At 45.8% G+C, this 26,870-nt stretch overlaps 1 protein-coding gene across 3 annotated transcripts; it reads left to right on the plus strand.

Moving 5' to 3' along the window:
* On the plus strand, positions 1-25,161 carry ZNF329 (zinc finger protein 329). Of its 3 annotated transcripts, XM_030819465.1 has the most exons (4): positions 1-388; positions 9,857-9,949; positions 10,392-10,496; positions 23,069-25,161. In XM_030819465.1, the coding sequence occupies exon 4, from the start codon at positions 23,077-23,079 to the stop codon at positions 24,700-24,702; it is 1,626 nt and encodes a 541-aa protein (XP_030675325.1). In that variant the 5' UTR covers positions 1-388; positions 9,857-9,949; positions 10,392-10,496; positions 23,069-23,076; the 3' UTR covers positions 24,703-25,161. The 3 variants fall into 3 exon arrangements, with proteins under 3 accessions (XP_030675325.1, XP_030675324.1, XP_030675326.1); XM_030819464.1 differs by lacking the exon at positions 9,857-9,949 and having other exon boundaries at positions 1-689; XM_030819466.1 differs by lacking the exon at positions 9,857-9,949.
* The last annotated feature ends 1,709 nt before the right edge of the window (positions 25,162-26,870 follow it).

Genomic DNA, 26,870 nt, shown 5'->3' on the forward strand with positions numbered 1-26,870 from the left:
CAGTGGGCACTCATGCGCAGCGGAGGGTCCGGCGTCCGCCTTGGCGGGTGGGCGTGATGACCCGCACTCCCCAAGCCACTGCGGGATAGAGCGGGGCCGGGGGCTCTCAGGGGTGGCCGCGACCGGGGCGGCCCGGGACACGGCTGCGGATTCCGGCCAACAGGCCCGGAGTCGCGGCCTCGGCTCCGCCGTGGGTGCACGGGCTAGGGCTGCGGGGACTCCTGTGGGCTCCGCGTCTGCGGCTGGCAGGAATGGGGATCGTCCCCAGATCCCGCCTTCTGGGCAGGGCCTCCGCTGCCTGCGATCCTGCCCACAGTCCAAGGATCCTCCTCGCCTCTCGCGGACTGCGGTGTCAGCCGCCCGAGCCGTTCTCCGGACACCTGGCCAGGTGACAGCCTCCCACCTCCGCCTGGGGCGGGGGTGGTCTGCGAGTCCTCCTCACCCCCGGCAGACGTTCCCGAGCTCAGGAGGAAAAAAAAGACGAGGAATGGGCTGCTTATGAGTCTGTCGGTGTTGATTTAGTAGTTGTGGAATGTGAGCCCTGGGGAAATAAGTGGAAGAGGCATGGACCGTGTGGCTCCACTGGAGCGTTCGCGAATGCCTCCTGGAGGAGGAGACCAACCAGAAAGAAGAGGCAGCGTCCAGCAACTGGACAAAGGCCAGAGGGCCTTTCTGGCAAGAGGACTGGGGTGAGCAGAAGCTGATCCGGCTCTTTATCCCTGGGCGCAAGTGCCGTGTGGCATAGGTCAGTGAAGGCCTGAAAGGGATGTTGAGCCAGCAGCAAAAGGCCTTGAGTGCCCCATTAAAGAAGCTACAGCTGTGGCTGACGCCTGTAACCCCAGCACTTTGGGTGGCCCAAGTGGGCTGATTGCTGAGCTCAGGGGTTGTAGACCAGCCTGGCCAACATGGTGAAACCCTGTCTCTACTAAAAATACAAAAATTAGCCGCGCGTGGTGGCACGTGCCTGTAATCCCTGCTACTTGGGAGGCTGAGACAGGAGAATCGCCTGAACCGGCGTTGCAGAGGTTGGAGGCTGCAGTGAGCTGAGATCACACCACTGCACCCTAGCCTGGGCGATAGAGCAAGACTGTCTCAAAAAAAAAAAAAACACATATGTTGGCCAGGCAGGGTGGGTCATGCCTGTAACCCCAGCACTTTGGGAGGCTGAGGATTACTTGAGCCCTGGAGTTTGAGAGCAGCCTAGGTAAAATAGTGAGACCCCATCTGTACTAAAAAAATTAGCCAGGCATGGTGGTGTACACTTGTAGTCCCAGCAACTGGGGAGGTCGAGATGGGAGGATTGCTTGAGCCCAAGAGGTCAAGGCTGCAGTGAGCTATGATCATGCCACTGGACTACATCCTGGACAGCAAAGCAAGACCCCATTTCTAAGAGAAAAAAAAGTGCCATTTTGTAAATGACTTCTGGGATGCTTATCTTGATGTAGAAAATCTCCTACCCCAAGAACAAACAGATAATTCCTGAACAGGGACTAGCAAACCATGGCCTCAGTGGGCCTTCTGTTTCTGTAAAGTTTTATTGGAATGCAGTCACACTTGTTTGTTTAGTATTATCTACGCTGCTACCTGGAAGAGTTGAGTAGTCATGGCAGAGACCTTCTGGTCTGCAAAGCTGAAAATGTTTATTATTGGGCTTTTCACAGAAAAAGATTGCCTACATGTGACCTACAAGAATATACACTTGTGGCCGGGTGCAGTGGCTCACGCCTGTCATCCCAGCACTTTGGGAGGCTGAGGTTGGTGGATCACCTGAGGTCAGGAGTTTGAGACCAGCCTGGCCAACAAGATGAAACCCTGTCTCTACTAAAAATACAAAAATTAGCTGGGTGTGGTGGTGTGCGCCTGTAATCCCAGCTACTCTGGAGGCCGAGGCAGGAGAATCACTTGAACCTGGGAAAGGTGGAGGTTGCAGTGAGCTGAGATCGTCACTGCACTCCAGCCTGGGGGACAGTGAGACTCAGTCTCAAAAAATACAATAAAGAATATACACTTGTGCCAGCACTGTACTTAGCACTAAGGATTTCTCTTTGCCACTGAATGGAAAAAACACTCTTGATATTATTAATGATGTTATGCTTTATTGTTAACTATATTACTAGATTATTACTTTTACTCATCTCTTCTTCCATACTCTTCTATTCTTCTGATATTTGTGTCTGTTTTAGTGCCTATTTGAGCCCATCTGCTTAATATGGTACATTTTAGTATCTAATAAAGGGTGCCTGAATTTTTTTTTTTTTTTTTTTGAGACAAGAGTATAGTTCTGTCGCCCAGGCTGGAGTGCAGTGGCACGATCTCAGCTCACTGCAACCTCCGCCTCCTGGATTCAGGCAATTCTCCTGCCTCAGCCTCCTGAGTAGCTAGGATTAGAGGCACCCGCCACCACCCCCGGCTAATTTTTGTATCTTTAGTAGAGACGGGTTTCACAATGTTCGCCAGGCTGGTCTTGAATTCATGACCTCAAGTGATCCACCTGCCTCGGCCTCCCAAAGTGCTGGGATTACAGTTGTGAGCCACCGCGTCTGGCCTCCGACTATTCTTTTAACCAGATACTGTTGGACTTTTCTCCATATGATCTTTAAGTTGTTTTATTCTGTGAGCTGGGGGCTGGGGGAGTCTTTGAATTGGAATTGCTATAATTTCGTTTAGTAGTTTTGTGAAGATCTTTTTTTTTTTGAGACCGTGTGCTAGGATTGCAGGCGTGAGCCACCGTGCCCAGCCAATGTTCATATTTTTAGAGATGGGGTTTCACCATGTTGGCCAGGCTCATCTTGAACTCCTGACCTCAGGTGATCCCCCCAACCCAGCCTCCCAAAGAGTTGGGATTACAGGTGTGAGCCACTGTGCCTGGTCTGATATTTTAATACTTAAAAAAAAATATATAGGCCTTCATGGAGAAATTAAAAAAAAAATACTTTCCATTCAGGAATAATGTCAGTGTGTTCTGAACTTAACTTTAGGTCTGTTAATGAGGTTTTTGTATTTTCTTCATGAAGATCTTTTATTGCTTTTGCTAATTGATTTCCAAGTTGCTCCTAGCATCACTATTGTGAGTGACAATTTAATCACTATTATGGATTAGAATTTTTTTTCCAATTTTCGTTTCAAAATTGTGAAGTATTTCAACCTGCGGAGAGGTTTGGAGAGTAATAGAATAATCTATAAATAATAAAGATGATACCCATGTATCATCGAGATTTTACCTGTGTTAACATGTAGTCAGATTTTCAGGTTTTGATTTGTTTTTTCATATCAAGCATCACAGGTATAACTGAGGTCTCCTTTGTCTCTTCCCCAAGTCTTTCCCCTCAGTTGCCACTTTCTTGAGGTTGGACAATCTATCTGGTCCATGTTATTGTTACTTTACTACTTATGTATCAATCTCTGTATAACATAGATTTTGTGTCTTTTATTTCCAGGTAAGTTGTATCATGTGGATAAGTGCACAGTTTACTTTTTGAACTCTGTTTTTGGAGAACTGTCCATCTTATATATAAGTTAGTCCTTTTTTTTTTTTTTCCGAGACAAAGTCTCGCTCTTGTCCCCCAGGCTGGAGTGTGATGGTACGATCTCAGCTCACTGCAACCTCTGCCTCCCGGGTTCAGGTGATTCTCTTGCCTCAGCCTCCCAAGGAGCTGGGATTACAGGCGCCTGTCACGACGCCTGGCTAATTTTTGTATTTTTAGTGGGGACGGGGTGTCACCATGTTGGCCAGGCTGGTCTCGAACTCCTGACCTTAGGTAAGCCCAGTCCGTTTGTTTTAACCACCCCCTATTGCTCCGTTGCACATACCACAGTTTCTCTCTTCCCTGTCAGTAAGTATTTAGGCTTCCAATTTTCTCATGCTAAAGTTTAAGAGAACCACTGAAAGAATGAAAACAATGTGTAGTTTTCATTTTCAACCAGCTATTGTTACTACAGAGGAAAGTTACTGGTTTTGTTTACATTTCTTAGATCTAGTCATTTTAACAAATTAGGCCTCCCAAAATGCTGGGATTACAGGCGTGAGCCACGCACCCAGTAAATAATTATATTGCCAATGAATAATGAGTGTACTTATTCTGAATTTTAACATTATCTCAAAAAAACAAGATTATAGATAAAGAAATATTTTAGGAAATTATGCAGTAAATAAAAGGAAGACTCTATAACAAAATAATGATAGCATCGGGTTAAAATCAGAGGAGGCCATAGGAGAAAGTAAACGCCTGCGCGTCCGCCCCGAGGCAAGTCCACGCCTGGGTAATGAATAACCCGGTCGGTACCCGCGGCCGCCCCAGCGTTGGGCGGGGGAAGCTCGGGGACTCCGCGCACGCGCACATCCTGGTCCCGGCAGCCGCGCAAGCGCAATCGCCCGGAACATGGCTGCCGCCGGCCGCCAACCGTAAGTGCCGACGCATCCCTGAGCCCTGCGCTGCCTCCGTTTTCCGCGTAGGGACGGTTTGGCGGGTGGAGACCCGCCGGGTCCTTGTGGGGAGGCGAGGGGTGCGTCCGCGGGTGGGTTTCACGCGGGTAGTGGGCATGTCGGGCCCGCTAGGGCGAGGGTCTGGCCAGGGGCGTAGTTGTCCTGGCGGGTGGGGACGCTCCGTGGCGATTGGGGTCACTCCTCTGAGGGCTGGTCTGGACGCCCCCGCTCTTTCCTTAGCGTCACCCGTGAGTTCCGCGCTCGCATCTCTAGCCCGCCCTCCCATGGAGACCGTTTTGCTGCGCCTGCTGGGTGTCCTGGTCCGTCTCCTGGGGTAACCCCCGAGTCTACCGCTTTTCTGGCAGGTGGGAGGGGCAGATAGGCTAGAGTGGGCCTCCGGCTGAATTGGCGGCCGTGAGCCAGTGGGCCGAGCCGCTTCCGCTTGAGTCTCCGAGGTGTTAGATCACCTGTGTGTTTTTCCATTTGATATTTGCAAAATCATGTTTTTCTGCAATTCTCAGTGAGGGCCGCATTTTTGCACCTATTTAGTGACCATTTCGCTGTCTTTTTCCCTGGTTTAGTGGCATGTTTCCTTTGTGCACTCTTCCAGTCTCAATATTTTATGACATAAAATGTTGGTTTAGATAGAGAAGCTCAAAGACTTGTGCAGTGAACGACCCGGTTAACATCTGCTGAACTTACTGTATCCCTTATCTTTCCTTCTGTCCATCCTTTCAGCCATCCATTAATCCACCTATTTTTAGAAACATTTCAAAGTAAGTTGCAGATAACACAACTCTTCTCCCTCAAACACCTCACTATGCTTACCATGAATTAGAGTTCAATAGTGCTTTTTTAAATTTTTTGAGCCAAAATTGACTTTCAGTGAAATGCACAGATATCCCCTGTACCTTTGATGAGTTTTGACAAATGCAACCTAAACCTTTATTAAAATTACCATCAGCCTGAAAAGGTCCCTTATTTTTTGCCAAGTAAAAAAATTTGGCTGTAGGAACTTGGGCTTGTTAAAGTACGTTTTGAATACCCAGCTTTTGTCTGTTTTTTCTTTTTTCCCACAGCAAGTGACTTTCCTCCATTCTACTGCTTGTTTACCTCTCTCTTCACCCAACTTTTCATTTTGAAAAGTTCCACATTTGCATTAAAGTTGCAGGAATAGTTTAACACTCGTAAAACCATCCAGATTCTAAAATTATTAACACTTTTTGCCACATTAGCTTTATCTTTCTTTTCTCCCTGCCTCAAACACATGCATAGGTGTTACCAGAAAGGGGGTCCCGAGCTATACTCCAACAGAGGGTTCTTATATCTTGGGAAAGAAAATTCAGGGCGAGTCCATACAATAAAGTGAAAGCAAGTTTATTAAGAAAGTAAAGGAATAAAAGAATGGCTACTCCATAGATAAAGCAGCCCCAAGAACTGCTGGTTGCCCATTTTTATGGTCATTTCTTGATTCTATGTTAAACAAGGGGTGGATTATTCATGCCTACCATTTTTAGGCCATATAGGGTAACTTCCTGGTGTTACCATGACATTTGTAAACTGTCATGGTGCTAGTGGGAGCAGGACCAGAGGTCACTCTTGTCGCCATCTTGGTTTTGGTGGGTTTTAGCCACCTTCTTTACTGCAAGCTTGTTTTATCAACAAGGTCTTTATGACCTGTATCTTCTGCCAATCTCCTGTCTTATCCTGTGACCTAGAATGCCTTAACTGTCTGGAAATGCAGCCCAGTACGTCTCAGCCTTATTTTACCCAGTCCCCATTTAAGATGGAGGTTTGCTTTGGTTCAAACGCCTCTTGACGTAGGGTTTTCTTTTTATATTTTACACACACACTTGTACACACAGGTGTTGCAGAGGCAGGTATGGTACAGACATATTTACATACACTTAGTTTTTTTGGCTGAGTTACTGAAAGTATGTTGTAGATATCATACCTCACTGAAATACTTCAGCCAAGATCTTGTGAGAAAAGTAACGTTCTTATTTTTTAATTTTGTATTTTTTATAGAGATGAGGTCTCACTATGTTGCCCAGACTGTTCTTGAACTCTTGGTCTTAAGCAGTCCTCCTGCCTTGGCCTCCCAAAGTGGTGGGATTACAGGTGTGAGCCACCACACCCAGCCAAAAAGAACATTCTTGAACAAAACTAGTGTTATTATCACACCCAAGTATACTTTTTTTTTTTTTAAAGATGGAACCTTACTCCGTCACCCAGGGTAGAGTGCAGTAGAGTGATCTCGGCTCACTGCAACCTCTACCTCCCAGGCTCAAGTGATTTTCCTGCCTCAGCCTCCTAAGTAGCTGGAATTACAGGCGTGTGCCACTATGCCCAGCTAATATTTGTATTTTTAGTAGAGACGGGGGTTCCACCATGTTGACCAGGCTGGTCTTGAACTCCTGACCTCAAGTGATCTGCCTACCTTGGCCTCCCACAGTGCTGGGATTACAGGCGTGAACCACTGCGCCAGGCCCCAGATACTTTATTATTGATACAGAATTCTTGTCTGGTATAGTTTGTATGTAGCTGATATCGTTTGTATGGTTTTTGGGTATTTGTTTTGATCCAGGATCCAATCCAGGATCCTGTGTTACATTGACTTGTCATATTATTTTCATCTCCCTCAACCTTGAATGGCACTCTCCTTTCTTTTTTTTTTTTTCATGAAATTGATACATTTTTAAAAGACCCAGCTGGTGGTTGTGTAGATTTGTCACTTGATGTTCATTTAATATTCCCAATATTAAATTCAGACTCTCATCTTGGGCTGGGCGTTGTCTAAGTGACATCACGTTCTTTTTGGTGTGTCGTGTCAGGAAGCATGAGAGGCTGGCGGTGATCAGAGTTTTGTCATGTGATTAAAGTGCTCTCTGCCGGGATCCTCTACTTTTTCCCCTCTGTAATTGATAAGCCACTCTAGAGATGGTGCTTTGAATGTTCTTTTAATCTTATGTTCATGGTGTATTACTCATTTTGATATAGCAAGATGTTTCAAATCTTTTTCTTTATGTTTTGTGCCTTTTGTGAGTTAAGAAATTCTTTGGCTTGGAGCAGTGGCTCACGCCTATAATCCCAGCACCTTGGGAAGCTGAGGCGGGCGGATCACTTGAGGTCAGGAGTTCAACACCAGCCTGGCCGAGATGGTGAAACCCAGTCTCTACTAAAAATATAAAAATTAGCTGGGTGTGGTGGCGGGCACATGTCATCCAAGCTACTCGGGCAGCTGAGGCAGGAGAATCACTTAAACCCAGGAAAGCAGAGGTTGCAGTGAGCTGAGATCATGCCACTACACTCCAGCCTGGGTGACAGAGTGAGGCACTGTCTCCAAAAAAAAAAAAAAAAAGGAAGAAAAAAGAAATTTTTTTTTGGCTTGATGCAGTGGCTCACGCCTTAATCCCAGCACTTTGGGAGTTTGAGGCTGGAGGATCACTTGAGCTCAGGAGTTTGAAACCAGCCTGGGCAACATAGTGAGACCCAATCTCTACAAAACATTAAAAAAAAAAAAAAATGGCCAGGCGCAGTGGCTCATGCCTGTAATCCCAGCACTTTGGGAGGCTGAGGTGGGCAGATCACGAGGTCAGGAGATCGAGACCATCCTGACCAACACGGTGAAACCCCGTCTCTACTAAAAATACAAAAAATTAGCCAGGCGTGGTGGTGGGCATCTGTAGTCCCAGCTACTCGGGAGGCTGAGGCAGGAGAATGGTGTGAACCCGGGAGGCGGAGCTTGCAGTGAGCCGAGATCGCACCACTGCACTCCAGCCTGACTCCAGAGCAAGACTCCGTATCAGAAAAAAAAAGAAAAAAAATTAGCCAGGTGTGATGGCATACTCTGGTCACGGCTCCTGAGCCCAGGCATTCAAGATTGCAGTGAGCCATGATCATACTACTGCATTCAAGCCTGAGCATCAAAGCACGACTCTGTCTCTTTAAAAAAAAAAAAAAATTCTTTTCTGGGCGCCATGGCTCATGCCTGTAATCCCAGCATTTTGGGAGGTCGAGGCAGGCAGATCACCTGAGGTCAGGAGTTCGAGATCAGCCTGGCCAACTTGATGAAACCCCATCTCTATTAAAAATATAAACAGCCGAGTGTGGTGACGTGTGCCTGTAATCCCAACTACTCAGGAGGATGAGGCACGAGAGTCGCTTGAACCCAGGAAGTGGAGGTTGCAATGAGCCGAGATCGCGCCACTGCACTCCAGCCCAGCTACAGAGCGAGACTCCGTCTCAGAAAAAAAAATATATAGATAGATAGATGATAGATAGATAGATAGATAGATAGAGATATAAAATTAGCTGCATGTGGTGGCAAGTACCTGTAGTCCTGGCTACTTGGGAGGCTGAGGCAAGAGAATCCCCAGGAGGCGGAGGTTGCAGTGAGTCGAGATCACGCCACTGCACTCCAGCCTGGGCGACAGAGCGAGACTCCATCTGAAAAAAACAAAAACAAAATAACAACAACAACAACAAAAATTTTTTCTACTCTGATAACTCAAAGATATTCTTGTAGTTCTTTACTTATTTATTTATTGAGACTGAGTCTCGCTGTTGTTGCCCGGGCTGGAGTGCAATGGCGCAATCTCGGCTCACTGCAACCTCCGCCTCCCGGGTTCCAGCAATTCTCCTCCTTCAGCCTCCCGAGTAGCTGAGATTATGGGTGCCTGCCACCACGCCCGGCTAATTTTTGTATTTTTAGTAGAGACAGGGTTTCACTATGTTGGCCAGGCTGGTCTTGAACTCCTGACCTCGGGTGATCCACCTGCCTCGGCCTCCCAAAGTCCTGGGATTATAAGCGTGAGCCACTGCGCCCAGCCTAGTTCTATTATTTCTAATCATTCAAAAAAATTTTTTCTCACATACTATGTAGGTCTCATAAGCCTGTGTGTGAGCGTGAGTGAATTTGGAATTGTAATTATTTTTCCATCTGAAAAGACAGCAAGAGGTATACTTACTCTTGCTAATGTGTGAGGCCACCTTTACCACCTTTTAAAGTATTAAATGTCTCCAAGTCTGTTTGGGGCTCTGTCCTTCCTGTACCTTCGCTGGGTTGCTTGCTTACTGGAACTTTAAGGAGAAGCCTTGACTTTAGCAAAACAACTACTCCCAGCTCTCTTTCCTCTCTTCTTTTTGTTTTTTAAGGAGTTGTCATGGATATTTCAGGAAGCTGTCTTCTTCAATGTGAATTTTGTCATGCGTCAGTAAAGTTATTCCAGAGATTTGCTTGGAAAGCATTGCTTTTACAGGTCTAGGGAGAGTTGCCCTGGTTTCAGTACTTGGCCCTTTCGTCTGTGTACCTGGTCTAGCTCCTCACTTACTCCAATGCCCTTTCAGGTCTTGAGTAAACTTTTTCAAGTTTTCACCACAAAGATACTATATAATTTTTGTTAATTTTTGTTTTCTTTTTTTTGATACAAGGACTTGCTGTCTCACCCAGGCTGGAGTGCAGTGGCACTATCACAGCTCACTGCAGCCTTGAGCTCCTGGGCTCCCAAGTAGCTGGGACTTCAGGTATGCACTGTCACTCCTGGCTAAAGCCATTTCACTACATTGTCCAAGCTGGCCTTGAACTCCTAGGCTCAAGTGATCCTCCTGCCTCGACCTCCCAAAGTGCTGGTGTTACAGGTGTAAGCCAGTGCACCCGGCTGTGGATGGGCTTTCATTGTGATTAGATAGTGGGGTTGGGGTTGGGGCTTGCATAGTTTGAACTTCCTGCTGGCACCAAGGAGGAAACACCCAGACTTTCTTGTTAGCTTGCCCAGATGAGAGGGAGAAGGCGAAAGGGGTGGGGGCTTGAAAGCTGTCACAGCCATCCAAAATGGAGTCAGACTCTTTATCACACTTGTAATCACATGGCTGACTTTATCAGGATGGGATTAAAGTTGGTAAATGATTTATTTTTGTTAATGAGTTGTGAACAAGTAAAGTAAACATTATTATGGGTGTCCCACAGAGATGGCTGGAGCTGTGTGGATGGGCGCAAATGGCTGATGTCCAGCAACCGTCGACGTCAAGTATCCACGCACCTGGCCTGAGTGGATCCCTCTGCTTTTCAGAGGTGAGTACCAGGGAATGGAAGTCTACACGAGCTCAGCACATCCCTGCAAGGACTGTTATTTCCTTTATAAAGTCCCAAAATACCCGAAATGTGGCAGATGGGGTCTAGACCAGTGGTTCTGACCCTTACAGACTCAACACATACTTACTCTTTAAAACAGCTTTATTGAGATATAATTCATATAGCATACAATTTACCCTTTTAAGTGTACAATTCACTGTTTTTTATTATATTAACTAGCTTGTATATCCATTGCTACAGTCAATCTTGGAATGTTTTCATCACCCCTGAAAAGGAAAACCCATACCATTTAGCAGTCACTCCCCCATCTTTCCCAGCCCTAGGTAATCACTAATCTACTTTCTGTCTTATAGATTTGCCTATTATGGACATTTCATATAAATAGCCTACAATATGTGGTCTTTTGTGTGTGGCTTGTTAGACTTAGGAAAATGTTTCATGTTATAGCATGGGTCTTTATTTTATTTATTTTATTTTATTTTATTTTTGAGATGGAGTCTTGCTCTGTCACCTGAGCTGGAGTACAGTGGTGCAGTCTGGGCTCACTGCAAACTCTGCTTCCCAGGTTCAAGCAATTCTCCTGCCTCAGCCCCCTCAGTAGCTAGGATTACAGGCAAGGGCCACCACACCCAGCTAATTTGTTTTTTGGTTTTTTTTTGAGACGGAGGTTCGCTCTTGTTGCCCAGGCTGGAGTACAATGGCACGATCTCGGCTCATCGCAACCTCCACCTCCTGGGTTCAAGCGATTCTCCTGCCTCAGCCTCCTGAGTAGCTGGGATTATAGGCATGTGCCACCACACCTGGCTAATTTTGTATTTTTAGTAGAGACGGGGTTTCTCCATGTTGGTCAGGCTGGTCTCAAACTCCCAACCTCAGGTTATACACCCTTCTCGGCCTCCCAAAGTGCTGGAATTACAGGCTTCAATCACCTCGCCCGGTCTACACCCGGCTAATTTTTTTGTATTTTTTTAATAGAGATGGAGTTTCACCATGTTGGTCAGGCTGGTCTCGAACCCCTGACCTCAAATGATCCACTCACCTCGGCTTCCGAAACTGCTGGGATTACAGGCTTGAACCACCGTACCTGGCCAGCATGTGTCTTTACTTTGTTCATTTTATGGATGAAGAATATTCCATTGTTGCCAGACGTGGCGGCTCACGCTGCACTCCAGCCTATGTGACAGAGTGAGACTGTGTCTCCAAAAAAAAAAAAAAAAAAAGAATATTCCATTGTGTAGAGAGAACACATTTTGCTTATCCATTCATCCGTTGATGGACACCGAGTTGTTAACACTTTTTTTTTTTTTTTTTTTTTTTTTTTTTTTTTGAGACAGAGTCTCGCTTTGTCACACAAGCTGGAGTGCAGTGGCACGACCACAGCTCACTGCAGCCTTTGCTTCTGGCTCAAGCGATCCTCCCACCTCAGCCTCCTGAGTAGCCGGGACTACAGGTGTGCATCACCATGCCTGGCTAATTTTTGTATTTTTTGTGTAGAGGAGGGTTCGCCATGTTGCCCAGGCTGGTCTCGAACTCCTGGGCTCAAGCAATCTGCCTGCCTTGGCCTCCCAAAGTTCCGGGATTACAGGCATGAGCCACTGCACTCAGCCAAGAATACACATTTTCATTTCTTTTGGGATAGCTATCTAGGAGAAGAAGTGATTATAGCCATCCTAGTGGGTGTGAAGTTGTATCTTTTTGTGGTTTAGATTTATATTTTGGCCAGATGTAGTGGCTCATGCCTGTAATCCAAGCACTTTGGGAGGCCAAGGCAGGGGAATGGCTTGAGCCCAGGAGTTCAAGATCAGCCTGGGCAACATGGTAAAATCCCATCTCTACCAAAAAATACAAAAATTAGCCAGGTGTGGTGGCACATGCCTGTAGTCCTAGCTACTCAGGAGGCTGAGACAGGAGGATCACTTGAACCCTAGAGGTGGAGGTTGCAGTGAGCCGAGATCGCGCCACTGCACTCCAGCCTAGGAGACAGAGCAAGGCCCTGTCTCAAAAAAAAAAAAAAAAAAAGATTTTAATTTCTCCAATAGTTAATGATATTGAGCATTTTTGCTTATTGAATATTGTCTATTCAGACCTTTTGTCCATTTATTAAATGAGTTTTGTGGTTTTTTTTGTTGTTTGTTTTTTTGTTTTTTGTTTTTTGTTTTTTTTTTTTTGAGTCTCCCTCTGTCGCCCAGGCTGGAGTGCAGTGGCACGATCTTTGCTCACTGCAACCTCCGCCTCTGGGGTTCAAGCAATTCTCCTGCCTCAGTCTTCTGAGTAGCTGGGACTACAGGCGCATGCCACCATGCCTGGCTAATTTTTTGTAATTTTAGTAGAGATGAGTTTCACCGTGTTAGCCAGGATGGTCTTGATCTCCTGACCTCGTGATCTGCCCGCCTTGGCTTCCCAAAGTGCTGGGATTACAGGCGTGAGCCACTGTGCCCGGCCCTTTTTTTTTTTTTGAGACAGAGTTTAACTCTTGTTGCCCAGGCTGGAGTGTAGTGGCACAATCTTGGCTCACTGCAACCTCTGCCTCCCTGGTTCAAGTGATTCTCCTGCCTCAGCCTCCCGAGTAGCTGGGATTACAGGCATGTGCCACCACCCCTGGCTCATTTTGTATTTTTAGTAGACACAGGGTTTCTCCATGTTGATCAAGCTGGTCTTGAACTCCCGACCTCGGGTGATCTGCCCGCCTCGGCTTCCGTAAGTGCTCGGATTACAGACAGGAGCCACCACACCTGGCCTGAGTTTTTTTTAATTATTGAATTGTGACACTTATATTCTGGATACTAGTCCCTTATCCTATATGTGATTTGGCAAATATTTTCTCCCATTCTGTGGGTTGCCTTTAACTTTCTTAGTGATATTCTTGGAAGCACAAAAGTTGTTTTTTTTTTTTTTTTTTTGAGACAGGATCTCACTCTGTTGCCCAGGCTGGAATGCAGTGGCATGATCTCAGCTTACTGCAACCTCTGCCTGCTGGGCTCAAGTGATCCTCCTGCCTCAGCCTTCCAAGTAGCTGGGACTACAGGTGCATGCCACCATGCCTGGCTAGTTTTTGTATTTTTAGTAGAGATGGGGTTTCACCATGTTACCCAGGCTGGTCTCGAATTCCTGAGCTCAAGTGATCCACCTGCCTCAGCCACCCAAAGTGCTGGGATTACAGGTATGAGCCACTGCGCCTGGCCAAGAGTTGATCACCTTAGGTCAGGAGTTCAAGACTAGCCTCACCAATATGGAGAAACCCCGTCTCTACTGAAAATACAAAAATTAGCCAGGCATGGTGGCGCATGCCTGTAATCCCAGCTACTCGGGAGGCTGAGTCAGGAGAACCACTTGAACCCGGGAGGAGGAGGTTGCAGTGAGCTGGGATCACTCCACTGCACTTCAGTCTGGGCAACACAGCAAGACTCTGTCTCAGAAAAAAAAAAAGAGTGTTAAGCCAGGCGTGGTGGCTCACAACTGTAATCCCAGCACTTTGGAAGGCTGAGGTGGGAGGATTGCTTGAGCCCAGGAGTTCAAGACCAGCCTGGCCCATATAGTGAGACCTCATCTCTACCAAAATAAAAGAAAAATTTAGGGTGGGTGTGGTGGCTCACATCTGTAATCCCAGCACTTTGGGAGGCTGAGGCATGCAGATCCCTTGAGGTTAGGAGTTTGGAACCAGCGTGGCCAACATGGTGAAACCCTGTCTACTAAAAATACAAAAATTAGCCGGGCATGGGGGCATGTGCCACTTAGGAGGCCGAGGCAAGAGAATCGCTTGAGCGCAGGAGGTGGAGGTTGCAGTGAGCTGAGATCATGCCACTGTACTCCAGCCTGAGACAGTGAGATTCTGTCTCAAAAAAAAAAAAAAAATTATGTGTGATGGTGTGCACCTGTGGTCCCAGCTACTCAGGAAGCTGAGGTGGGAAGATGACTTGAGCCCAGGAGATTGAGGCTGTGTTGAGCCTTGATTGCACCTTGCAGTCTAGGCTGGACAAGAGAGTGAGACCCTGTCTCTTAAGAAAGAAAAAAAGGGCTGGGCGTGGTGGCTCACGCCTGTAATCCCAGCACTTTGGGAGGCCGAGGCAGGCAGATCACGAGGTCAGGAGATCGAGACCATCCTGGCCAACATGGTGAAACCCCGTCTCCACTAAAAAATATACAAAAAATCAGCCGGGCGTGGTGGCGGGTGCCTGTAGTGCCAGCTACTCTGGAGGCTGAGGCAGGAGAATGGTGTGAACCCAGGAGGCAGAGCTTGCAGAGAACCGAGATCATGCCACTGCACTCCAGCCTCGGCAACAGAGCAAGACTCTGTCTCAAAAAAAAAAGAGTTTTAGAGTTTTAGCTTTTATGTTTAGGCTGATCCATTTTGAGTAAATTTTTTTGTAATGTGCACGGTTTATAATCTGTTTTGCAGTGCACTCTAAATTTACTGGTAATATTAAATATCCATATAATTCTTTAAATTCTAAAGCCCTAAGTCTATGTAAAGAATCAATACAATTCTGGGGGCACTAATTCATTTCCCCCAGAACCGATCCAGTCTCGAGAGTGAGAACTCACTACCATGAGAACAGCACCAGGCCATTCATGTGGGTTCCACCTCCATGACCCAAACCCCTCCTGATAGGCTGCATGCCCCAGCACCACCACGGTAGGGATTAAAGTTCAGCATGAGATTTGGTGTGGACAAGCAAACCGTATCCAAACCATAGCAGTGGAATAGCTGGATCATATGACAACTCCATATTTTCCTTTTTGAGAATCATCAGACTGGTTTCCAAAGTAGCTACACTGTTTTTTTTGTTTTTTTTTTTTGAGACAGAGTCTCGCTCTGTCACCCAGGCTGGAGTGCAGTGGCGCGATCTTGGCTCACTGCAAGCTCCGCCTCCTGGGTTCACGCCATTCTCCTGCCTCAGCCTCTCCGAGTAGCTGGGACTACAGGCGCCCGCCACCACGCCCGGCTAATTTTTTTTGTATTTTTAGTAGAGACGGGGTTTCACTGTGGTCTCGATCTCCTGACCTCGTGATCCGCCCGCCTCGGCCTCCCAAAGTGCTGGGATTACAAGTGTGAGCCACCGCTCCCTGCCGTAGCTACACTGTTTTACATTTGCACCGGCAGTGAGAAGGTTCTAGTTTTTCCATATCCTTGCCAATACTTGTTACTGTTTTTGTTTGTTTTTAAATATTGAACATACTGGTGAGTGTAAAGTGGTATCTCACTGTGGTTTTGATCAGCATTTCCCTAATACCTAATGATATTGATCATCATTTCATGTGCTCATTGGCCATTTGTATGACTTCTTTGGGGAAATATCTATTCAGAACTCCTATGGGGTGAATGTTGTGTCCACTCAAAATTCATATATTGATGCCTTATCCCCACTGTGATGGTATTTGGAGATGAGGCCCGTGGGAGGTAATTAGGTCACGAGGGTAGAACCTTTTCGAGTGAAATCAGTGCTCTTACAAGAGGAGACAGGAGAGCTCTCAGGAGCTCCTGCTTCCTGTTGTGCCCTGTGAAGGCACACTGAGAAGGTGGCCATCTGCAAACCAGGAAGAGGACCCTCACCAGAACCAAGCATGGTGACACACTGATTTTGGATTTCCTAGCCTCCAGAACTGTGAGAAATAGATTTCTGTTGTTTAAGCCACCCAGTCTATTTGTTGTAGCAGCCCAGACTAAGACAAGATCCTTTGCCCATTTCTAAAAATTGGGTTTTTGTCTTTTTATTATTGAATTGTAAGAGTTTTTTATATTCTAGATATACATAATATAAATATTTTCTCCCATTTGGTGTGTTGTGTTTTCACTTTCTTGGTGATGTTTAAGTTTTATTTCAACAAAGGAAGTATCTGTTATAGATGAAATGGACATTCCTTTTGTTCCTCAAGGCGAGTTAGCCTCCCTACCCCCAGGAGAGACGTAATCACAGCCTTGGTTGGTGTCTTGCCAAGGTATCGTTATATTTTTCTTTCTAAGAGAATATTTTGTGTGTCTGAAAAAATTCCATAAATGATATCACCCTGTATATGTCTGATTTATCTCATCTTTTATTTTCTTTTTTACTTTTTAAAAAAATTTGAGACAGCCTTGCTCTGTCTCCTCCGCCTCCTAGGTGGAGCGATTGTTGTGCCTCAGCCTCCCGAGTAGCTGGGATTACAGACGTGCACCACCATGCCCAGCTAATTTTTGTATATTTACTGGAGATGGGGTTTTGCCATGTCTGCCAGGCTGTTCTCAAACTCCTGGCCTCATGTGATCAGCCTGCCTCAGCCTCCCAAAGTGCTGGGATTACAGGCGTGAGCCACCGCACCCGGCCTATTTTATTTCTTTTAACTGTACATGTGCATCCTCCCTTCACAAACCTGCAGGGAGGTGCTTTCAAGTCCCTTGTTTTCACAGGATGGCCACAGACCGTGCCAGGTCCCAGTCTATCCAGAAGGTTCAGAACAGGAAATATGTCATGCGGCAGGGCAGCTTCAGGAGCCCTTTCCACAGGAGAGGTCCTTGCAGCATCCAGGGCTGACAGCTGGGAGCATGGTCCTCCTGCTGGCTGGCCCAAGGTGATCACTGGCTGGCCCCAGTGATTCGACATCACTGCTGAATGCTGTGCACATAGCAAGTGTCTAAGGCCTTGGCCTGGACTTGAAAGTAAATGATTCTGATGTTTCCTTTTTTCTGATGTTTTAAGGTGTGATGTTCACATTAATTCCCTATGACTGTAATTGTTAAGAATTTTCCTTAGGAGTCTGAGGTTTCCTTAAAGTACTTTTTGAGTTTATTGAGATAAAGGATCTATTACTTGAATCTGAGAGTATTTTGATCATGAGTCTTGGTGAGATTTTCTCATATTACTTTCTGAATGTATTGGGATAAGGTGTAAGGGAGCTGTCTTCTACTTTAATCTGATAATATGGGGAATTGTATTAATAGATGTTCCAATGTTTCCTAGTCCTTACATTCCTAGGATAAATCCAACTTTGCCATTTTGTTAACCTTACACTGTTAGTTAAACCCTTGTCTGACAATTAGTATCACTTATGTGTTCATTTTTGCTTTTTAAAAAATTTTATTTATTTATTGAGACAGGGTCTTGCTCTGTCAGCTAGGCTGGAGTGAAGTGGCGCTCTCTCCGTTCACTGCAACCTCTGACCCCCAGGCTCAAGTGATCGTCCCACCTCACTCAGCTTCCCAAGTAGCTGGGACCACAGGTGCATACCAGCATGGCTGGCTTTTTTTTTTTTTTTTTTTTTTGTAGAGATGGGGTCTTGCTATGTTACCCAGGGTGGTCTCAAACTCCTGACCTCCAGCAGTCCACCTGCCTTAGCCTCCCAAAGTGTTGGGATTACAGGTATGAGCCACCATATCTGGCCTTTTTCTTGCTGTTTTTTAATGGTCTCTTTCATTTGTCTTTTCAAATGACAGACTTGGTTTTCTTCATTTTCTCAACTGGTTTCTTTTTTTTTAATTTCCATAATTTCTGCTGTGATTTTTTTTTTCCCCCGAGACAGTCTTGCTCTGTCACCCAGGCTAGAGTGCAGTGGCGCGATCTCGGCTCACTGCAACCTCCGCCTCCTGGGTTCAAGTGATTCTCCTGTCTCAGCCTCCCGAGTAGCTGGCACTACAGGCACCTGCCACCATGCCTGGCTAATTTTTATGTTTTTAGTAGAGACGAGGTGTCACCTTGTTGATCAGGCTGGTCTCGAATGCCTGACCTCAGGTGATCCACCCGCCTCGGCCTCCCACAGTGCTGGGATTATAGGCGTGAGCCGCCGCGCCCGGCCTCTGCTGTGATTTTTATTAACACTTTCCTTCTACCTCCCATTGGGTTAGTCCATAGTTCTTTCCCATAAGTTGTAAATTGAACAGTGAGATCACTCGTCTTCAGTCTTCTTTTCTTCTAGTCAGTAATAATCAAGTTAATGGTGAGCCCTAAAGGTACAACTACATAAAAAGTCCCATTTTTTAAATGTTTAAACTGTTTTTATTATCTGTACTTACAAGGTGTTGAAGGTGGGACTTACTCGTGAATCTTCTTTCTAGTGGTGGAATAAGGTACATATTGTTCTGGAGTGTCTTTCACTTTGAGTTTATGGCTTGTCCAGTGAGTTTACAAGCAGTAGGTTGTTTATTGTTGGACCATCAGTCATATAGTGAAGCGAACAAGACCATTCTGAGGGCACCATGCATTACCCACATCCCAGAATGTGTTCTTGCTATTCATTTCAATGATACATAGAACCCATCAGCGATGGCCCAAGAAAATCTGTGGGCAGCCTGGGAGACCACCATGGCTGTTGACTTGCTGCCATCTGCAGCTTCAGGACCCATAATAACTTCATCTTTAGTCCTTTCTTTTTTTCTTTCTTTTTTTTTTTTTTTTTTTTTTGAGACAGTCTTTCTTACTCTGTCACCCAGGCTGGAGTGCAGTGATACGATCATGACTTACTGCAGCCTTGAACTCCTGAACCTCTGGGCTCAAGTGCTATTCCTGCCTCAGCTTCCCAACTACCTGGGACTAAAGGCGAATGACACCACCACACCCAGCTTTTTTTTTCTTTCATAGAGGCACAGTCTTACTATGATAATCAGGCTGGTTTCAAACTCCTGGCTTCAAGTGATATCCCTGCCTTAGCCTCTAAAAGTTCTAGGATTACAGGTGTGAGCCACCATGCCTGACCTAGCCTTCTTTTTAAAATATAGGCATTAAAGACCAGCATTTTCAGTCTAGGAACTGTTAGCTGCATTCTGCATTCTCATTTGCCACATGTTTTGAGATGTGCTGTTTTTATCATTGTGTAGTTGTAGGTGTTTTCCTTTACTTTTTTTTCTTTTTTTTTTTTTTTTGAGGTGTAGTCTCGCTCTGTCACCCAGACTGGCGTCAGTGGCATGATCTCAGCTGACTGCAACCTCTGCCTCCCAGGTTCAAGCGATTCTCCTGCCTTAGCCTCCCGAGTAGCTGGGACTACAGGCACGTACCACCATGCCTGGCTAATTTTTGTATTTTTAGTAGATACAGGGTTTCACTATATTGGCTAGGCTGGTCTTGAACTCCTGACCTCGTGATCCACCTGCCTCTGCCCCCCAAAGTACTGGGATTACAAGGCATGAGCCACTGTGCCTGACCTGTTCTAGGTGTTTTGTAATTTCTGTCAAGTTTTCTCTTTGATCTGTCAATTACTGAGAAACAAGTTTTTATTTTTCCAAATAAATAGGGGTTTGCTTTACTCGCTGTTTTATTGTATTTGGTTTTCTTTCTGTTACTGGCTTTTAACTTGCTGCCTGGAAGTCAAGAGGCTGTAGTCTGGGCTTTTTTGAACTTTTTCTTTGACCTGGTCAGTGTTAGCAAATGTTCCACTTGTGCTTAGAAAGAAAGCATTTTATTCTAATTTGTATGTAGATTTTCATCCAGCTGTGTGATCAGATTGGCTAACTACATTCTGTCCTGCATAACTCTTTTCCATTCTTCTGTGTTTTCATTTCTAAAAGAGGTTCATTAAAACCTCCCACCTGCCGGGCGCAGTGGCTCATGCCTATAATCCCAGCACTTTGCGGGGCTGAGGCAGGCGGATCACCTGAGGCCAAGCGTTCGAGACCAGCCTGGTCAATGTGGTGAAACCCGTCTCTACTAAAAATACAAAAATCAGCTGGGCATAGTGGTGGGCACCTGTAACCCATCTCCTCGGGAGGCTGAGGCAGGAGAATTGCTTGAACCCGGGAGGTAGAGGTTGCAGTGAGCTGAGATCGTGCCACTGCACTGTAGCCTCGGCGACAAGAGTGAGACTCCGTCTCAAAAAAAAAAAAATTAAATAAATAAAATAAAACCTCCCACTATGGCTGGTTGCAGTGGCATGTGCCTATAGTCCCAGCTACTCATGAAGCTGAGGCAGGAGGATCGCTTGTGCTCTGGAGTTTGGGCAACATACTGAGACCCCCATTATAAAAATTAAACAATTACATTAAAACGTTTTTTAAAATTTAAATATAATCTGAGCTATTTGATCAGGAAAAAAACCTCAAAAAACATATAAATAAAATTTCCCACTATGCTTAGATTTGCTGTTTTCTTCCTACAAACCTAGCTGGCTTTGCTCTGTGTTTTTTTGTTGTTATTTGATTGTTTATTTGTTTGTTTTTTGAGATGGAGTCTCGCCCTGTCGCCCAGGCTGGAGTGCAGTGGGGCAATCTCGGCTCACTGCAAACTCTGCCTCCCAGGTTCACGCCATTCTCCTGCCTCAGCCTCCCAAGACTACAGGCGCCCGCCACCATGCCTGGCTAATTTTTTGTATTTTTAATAGAGACAGGGTTTCACCATGTCAGCCAGGATGGTCTCGATCTCCTGACCTTGTGGTCCACCCACCTCAGCCTCCCAAAGTGCTGGGATTACAGGCGTGAGCCACCACGCCCAGCCAATGTTTTCAGGACGTTTCTCTTTTCCCTTCACGAAGTGCATCTTTGATTACTTTGCCCATTTTTTTTCTTTTTATGTGCTGTTCTGTAAGAATCCTCTATAGCTCTTGGGCAGTAATTCTTTGTGCTTTTAAGTCTCATTTTCTCTCTATCTGCCACTTGCATTTTGTCTCTTATTGTGTCTTTTATTGGATGGAAAATTTGAATGCCGATATCAGACTTGTTAATCCTTGTCTGTTTTTTATTTTTTGTTTTTTGTTTGTAAGACATTGTCTCTTTTGCCCAATCTGGAATGCAGTGGCACAATTACAGCTCATTGCAGCCTCAGCCTTCTGTGTGGGCTCAAGTGATAACTCCCACTGCAGCCTCTCAGAGTGCTGGGATCACAGGCATGACACCCAATGCTTGGCCATATGGTTTTTTTGGTTAAGTTTTGTTGGATCAAAGTCTGCCACACTTATGAAGGCATACTACATTATTTAAACTTTGACTTTTATGTTGCAGCCTGTATCCTTCTGAAATTTGAATACACGCACACACACACACACATATATATACACATATACATGTATATATATTTAAATTGCCTAGAATGTAGACATATATGTATGTATGTATTCTGAGGCAAGGGTCTATTTTCATTTTACCTTAAAAAATAGAAAGAAGGCTGGGCACAGTGGCTCATTCCTGTATTTGCAGCATTTTGGGAGGCCGAGGTGGGATAATTGCTTGAAGTTTTTGAGATTGAGGCTTCAGTGAACCAAGGTCACACCACTGCACTTTAGCCTGGATGACAGAGTGAGACCCAATCCCACTGAATGAACGAATGAAGGGACCACCAGTTGTCTTAATGTTGTGAAGTCTGAGTGGACAAGGATGGTGACAGGAAGATTGATATGTATGAAGACACTTGCAGCTATTTACAGAATGCCCTTCATCCCCTAGCCTTGGAGACTGCTTCGTACATGATCCAGTTTTTTTTGTTTTTTTTTTTGAGACAGAGTCTTGCTCTGTTGCCCAGGCTGGAGTGCAGTGGCACGATCTCGGCTCACTGCAAGCTCCGCGTCCCGGGTTCACGCCATTCTCCTGCCTCAGCCTCCCGAGTAGCTGGGAATACAGGCGCCTGCCACCACGCCTGGCTAATTGTTTGTATTTTTTTAGTAGAGACGGGGTTTCACCATGTTAGCCAGAATGGTCTCGATCTCCTGACCTTGTGATCTGCCCACCTTGGCCTCTCAAAGTGCTGGGATTACAGGCATGACCACCGTGCCCAGCCGACATGATCCAGTTTTTATACCAACCATGCAGGGCAGTCTTTGACAGTTTTTGTTTTGTTTTGTTTTGTTTTTTGAGATGGAGTCTCACTCTGCCGCCCAGGCTGGAGTGCAGTGGTGCGATATCAGCTCACTGCAACCTCTGCCTACTGGGTTGAAGTCATTCTCCTGCCTCAGCCTCCAGAGTAGCTGGGACTACAGGCATGTGCCACCATGCCTGGCTGATTTTTTTGTATTTTTAGTAGAGACGGTGTTTCACCATGTTGGTCAGGCTGGTCTTGAACTCCTGACTTCAAATGATCAACCCGCCTCTGCTTCCCAAAGTGCTGGAATTACAGGTGTGAACCACTGTGCCCCGCCAGGTCATTGACAGTTCTAAGACTTAGACCCAGAACTTTTAGGTCACCAGTCCTGTGCTTTGTCCTATCATGAATGCAGAACCTTGATGACAGAGCTGGGGTGAGAACTGCTCCTTCAGTGCTGTTGTAAGCTCATTGTGAAGTCAGAGCTTTGGCAATGTGTACTGATGGGCAGTGCATGACAGGGACAAGAATGCAGTGGCTGGGATGGAATTCTAGGGGGAGCAGGGATGTTTGGCCTCTGATCTCACATCTCAAACTAATCCTTTTGGTGATGATTTATCCCGAGGACCATTCCTCCTGCCTGCTCTCTAGGAAGATGAAAATGCTACATGGCTCTTTTTGAATCTGTTCTTGGTTCCATTCCTTGGCTATGATTTTACCTCTTCCTTGTATAAATTTGAATTTAAAAGAGAAAACAAGTAGAAAAAATACACATCTTCACACCTAGCCCATCATCATTATCTGTTTCTCTTACAGATAAAGCTTCATATACCTAAGTCTGCATTTTTCTTCTTTTTGCAGTTTGGGATATGAGATTGAAAATGACAACTCGGAATTTTCCTGAGAGAGAAGTACCCTGTGATGTAGAAATGGAAAGATTCAGAAGGGAAGTTCCCTGCTTGTCCAGTTTAGGTGATGGTTGGGACTGTGAGAACCAGGAGGGACACTTGAGGCAATCAGCTTTAACTCTGGAGAAACCAGGGACTCAGGAAGCAATTTGTGAATATCCTGGTTTTGGGGAGCAGTTGATTGCAAGCTCAGACCTTCCACCATCTCAGAGAGTTCTGGCAACAAATGGTTTCCATGCACCTGACTCAAATGTTAGTGGTCTGGATTGTGACCCCGCCTTACCCAGCTATCCTAAAAGTTATGCGGGTAAGAGAACTGGTGACAGCGATGCCTGTGGAAAAGCCTTCAACCATTCCATGGAAGTTATTCATGGAAGAAATCCAGTGAGAGAGAAGCCCTACAAATACCCTGAAAGTGTTAAGTCTTTTAATCATTTTACCTCTCTTGGTCATCAAAAAATAATGAAAAGAGGCAAGAAACTGTATGAAGGTAAGAATTTTGAGGACATCTTTACCCTGAGCTCATCACTTAATGAAAACCAGAGAAATCTCCCTGGCGAGAAACAATATAGATGTACTGAATGTGGCAAATGCTTCAAACGGAACTCTTCTCTTGTTTTGCATCACCGAACTCACACCGGAGAGAAGCCTTATACTTGTAATGAGTGTGGAAAGTCCTTCTCCAAGAACTACAACCTGATTGTGCATCAAAGGATCCACACAGGAGAGAAGCCCTACGAATGCAGTAAATGTGGGAAAGCTTTCAGTGATGGGTCAGCTCTGACGCAGCACCAGAGAATTCACACAGGCGAGAAACCTTATGAATGCCTGGAGTGTGGAAAAACCTTCAACCGAAATTCATCCTTAATTTTGCACCAAAGAACTCATACAGGGGAAAAACCATATAGATGTAACGAGTGCGGGAAACCCTTCACTGACATCTCCCACCTTACAGTGCATCTCAGAATCCACACCGGTGAGAAGCCCTATGAGTGTAGCAAATGTGGAAAGGCTTTCCGGGATGGCTCATACCTCACCCAGCATGAGAGGACTCACACTGGAGAAAAGCCCTTTGAGTGTGCAGAGTGTGGGAAATCCTTCAACAGAAACTCTCACCTCATTGTGCATCAAAAGATCCATTCTGGGGAGAAACCCTATGAATGTAAAGAATGTGGCAAGACTTTCATTGAGAGTGCATACCTCATCAGGCACCAGAGGATTCATACTGGTGAGAAGCCCTATGGCTGCAACCAGTGTCAGAAACTTTTCAGGAATATCGCTGGCCTCATTAGGCACCAGAGGACTCATACTGGTGAGAAGCCCTATGAGTGTAATCAATGTGGCAAAGCCTTCAGGGACAGCTCCTGTCTGACCAAGCACCAGAGAATTCACACTAAGGAGACCCCATATCAGTGTCCAGAATGTGGGAAGTCCTTCAAGCAGAACTCTCACCTGGCAGTACATCAGAGACTCCATAGCAGGGAGGGTCCCAGCCAGTGTCCTCAGTGTGGAAAAACGTTCCAAAAGAGCTCATCCCTTGTTCGACATCAAAGAGCACACCTGGGAGAGCACCCCATGGAAACCTAATGGTTGGGGGCCACATGAGTCTCCCAGTCCGCTCTCACTCCTGTGTTGAGGAGGCGTGTCTTAGATCTGACTCCTCTCTGGTCAGTAGAAAAGAATCCTTTAAGCTATCCAGTGAATTGATGAATGTGAGACATTGCTGAGCCACACTGTTAAGTCTGCTCATTGGGGAACTCGGGAGACAACTTAGGATGAGGGCAGAAAAGTCTTTGGGGATGATTCAGTCTGTACCAAACATGACAGCACACACACTGGAATGAAACGTGCAAACATGGGGGTGACACTTCCCACAGAGAGAGCCTGTGAATGCATTCAGAACATGATTGGAATGAAGAGCCCTGTAGTAGGCAGTTTCCACCTTGTACATAAGCAAACACTGAGTCAACTTTTTTTTTTTTTCCCAGACAGAGTCTCACTGTGCAGTGGCACGATCTCCACTCACAGCAACCTCTGTCTCCCAGGTTCAAGCAGTTCTCCTGCCTCAGCCTCCCAAGTAGCTAGGATTACAGGTGCCTGCCACCACGCCTGGCTAATTTTTTGTATTTTTAGTAGAGACAGTTTCACTATTTTGGCCAAGCTGGTCTTGAACTCCTGACCTCATGATCCACCCACCTCGGCCTCCCAAAGTGTTGAGATTACAGGCGTGAGACACTGTCCGGCCTGAATCAACCTTTTTAAGTGTAATCAGAAAGAGAGGCTTTGGCAGGGGCTCTTACTGTGTTTTCTGTATCAACAAAGGTGTACAATGAGAGAGTCCACACAGTGCTCTACTGCACACACCACAGAATGTGAGATTTTCCTGTTTGAATGTATGTCTGCATTTTACTCCTGCAATAATGCTGAGGACTCGTTGCAGGAGGGCAAACTAGGTGAATAAATTACCTGTGAATGAACAATGAAGTCGTTCCTCTTAAGACTGAAACAAGCAGGCCAGACGTGGTGGCTCACGCCTGTAATCCCAGCACTTTGGGAGGCCGAGGAGTTCAAGACCAGCCTGGCCAGCATGGTGAAACCCCATCTCTACCAAAAATACCCAAAATTAGCTGGGCATAGTGATGTGTGCCTGTAATCCCAGCTACTTGGGAAGCTGAGGCAGGAGAATTGCTTGAACCTGGGAGGTGGAGGTTGCAGTGAGCTAAGATCGCACCACTGCACTCCAGCCTGGGTGACAGAGCGAGACTCCATCTCAAAAAAAAAAAAAAAAAAAAAAAAGACTGAAACAATCTTGTGCTAAGATGGAAAGGGCTGCTTCTAACAGATGTGGTTTGTTGCTTTAGTTGTTGAAGCAAAAATACTGAGTTATTATGTTTATGTTATCACCCCACCACTACCTCCATGGTTGTTCATTTAGGATGCTTCTAATTCATCCACTGCGAACCATTATAAAGGTTTTATTGCCATGTTGAAAATGTTTATAATATGGCAAAAAGGGGCATCAAATAGAAGATTTACTATTATTCCAGCCATGTAAAAATATGTGCACATATGGATGTATGTTGAAAGTGGATGATGGAGAAATAAAATGTGGTTTTCTTTGGGGTCTGGAATTTTGTATCATATTTTTTCTCTGTTACAGATACTTGTTGGCATAATAATTTGGTAATAAATTAAAAAGTGAAGCCAAAAGGAGGTTAATTTGGGGTTTCTCTGGACCTTTAGTAGTAGGGACTGGATCAGGGCAACAGGGAAGCTGTAAGTGTGGATGGAGGGGCATTGGGCAGTATCATCTCTGGAATCAGCATCCCAAAGCCCAGGGCATGAGAATAACTTCCTTCTTTGGGACTTGGGTTATAAGGGGGTGTCAGTGTAGAAGAGAGAGTGAGTCCCAGAGAATGGAGAACAGGAAGCCTGTTGAAAATTTGGGATGACTTTCGAGTGGCCCTTCCGAGGCAGTGCAGTGCTGGCCAAGTGAAAGCCAGTCAAGGTGGATGACACAGCCTTGAAGCGCCGTGAGTGGATCCCTTTTGGATTTTGCCTCTAGACAATTTCCTCTCCTGGGAGAAGGGACAGGTGTGATGATAGTGAAGATTAGTGATGAGTCAGTCCAGGACTGGGGTCAGCCAGGCCCACTGTATTAGCTGGATCAAGGTTCATGTGTATGTGACCTGGTGTCTCCATGGTGCTGGTATTCTGAGGTCTGGACCCTCAGGCCAGCTCGTGGGGGGCTTCAA

This window comes from Nomascus leucogenys, chromosome 10 (genome assembly GCF_006542625.1).
Source record: "Nomascus leucogenys isolate Asia chromosome 10, Asia_NLE_v1, whole genome shotgun sequence".
NCBI classification, from domain to species: Eukaryota; Metazoa; Chordata; class Mammalia; order Primates; family Hylobatidae; genus Nomascus; species Nomascus leucogenys.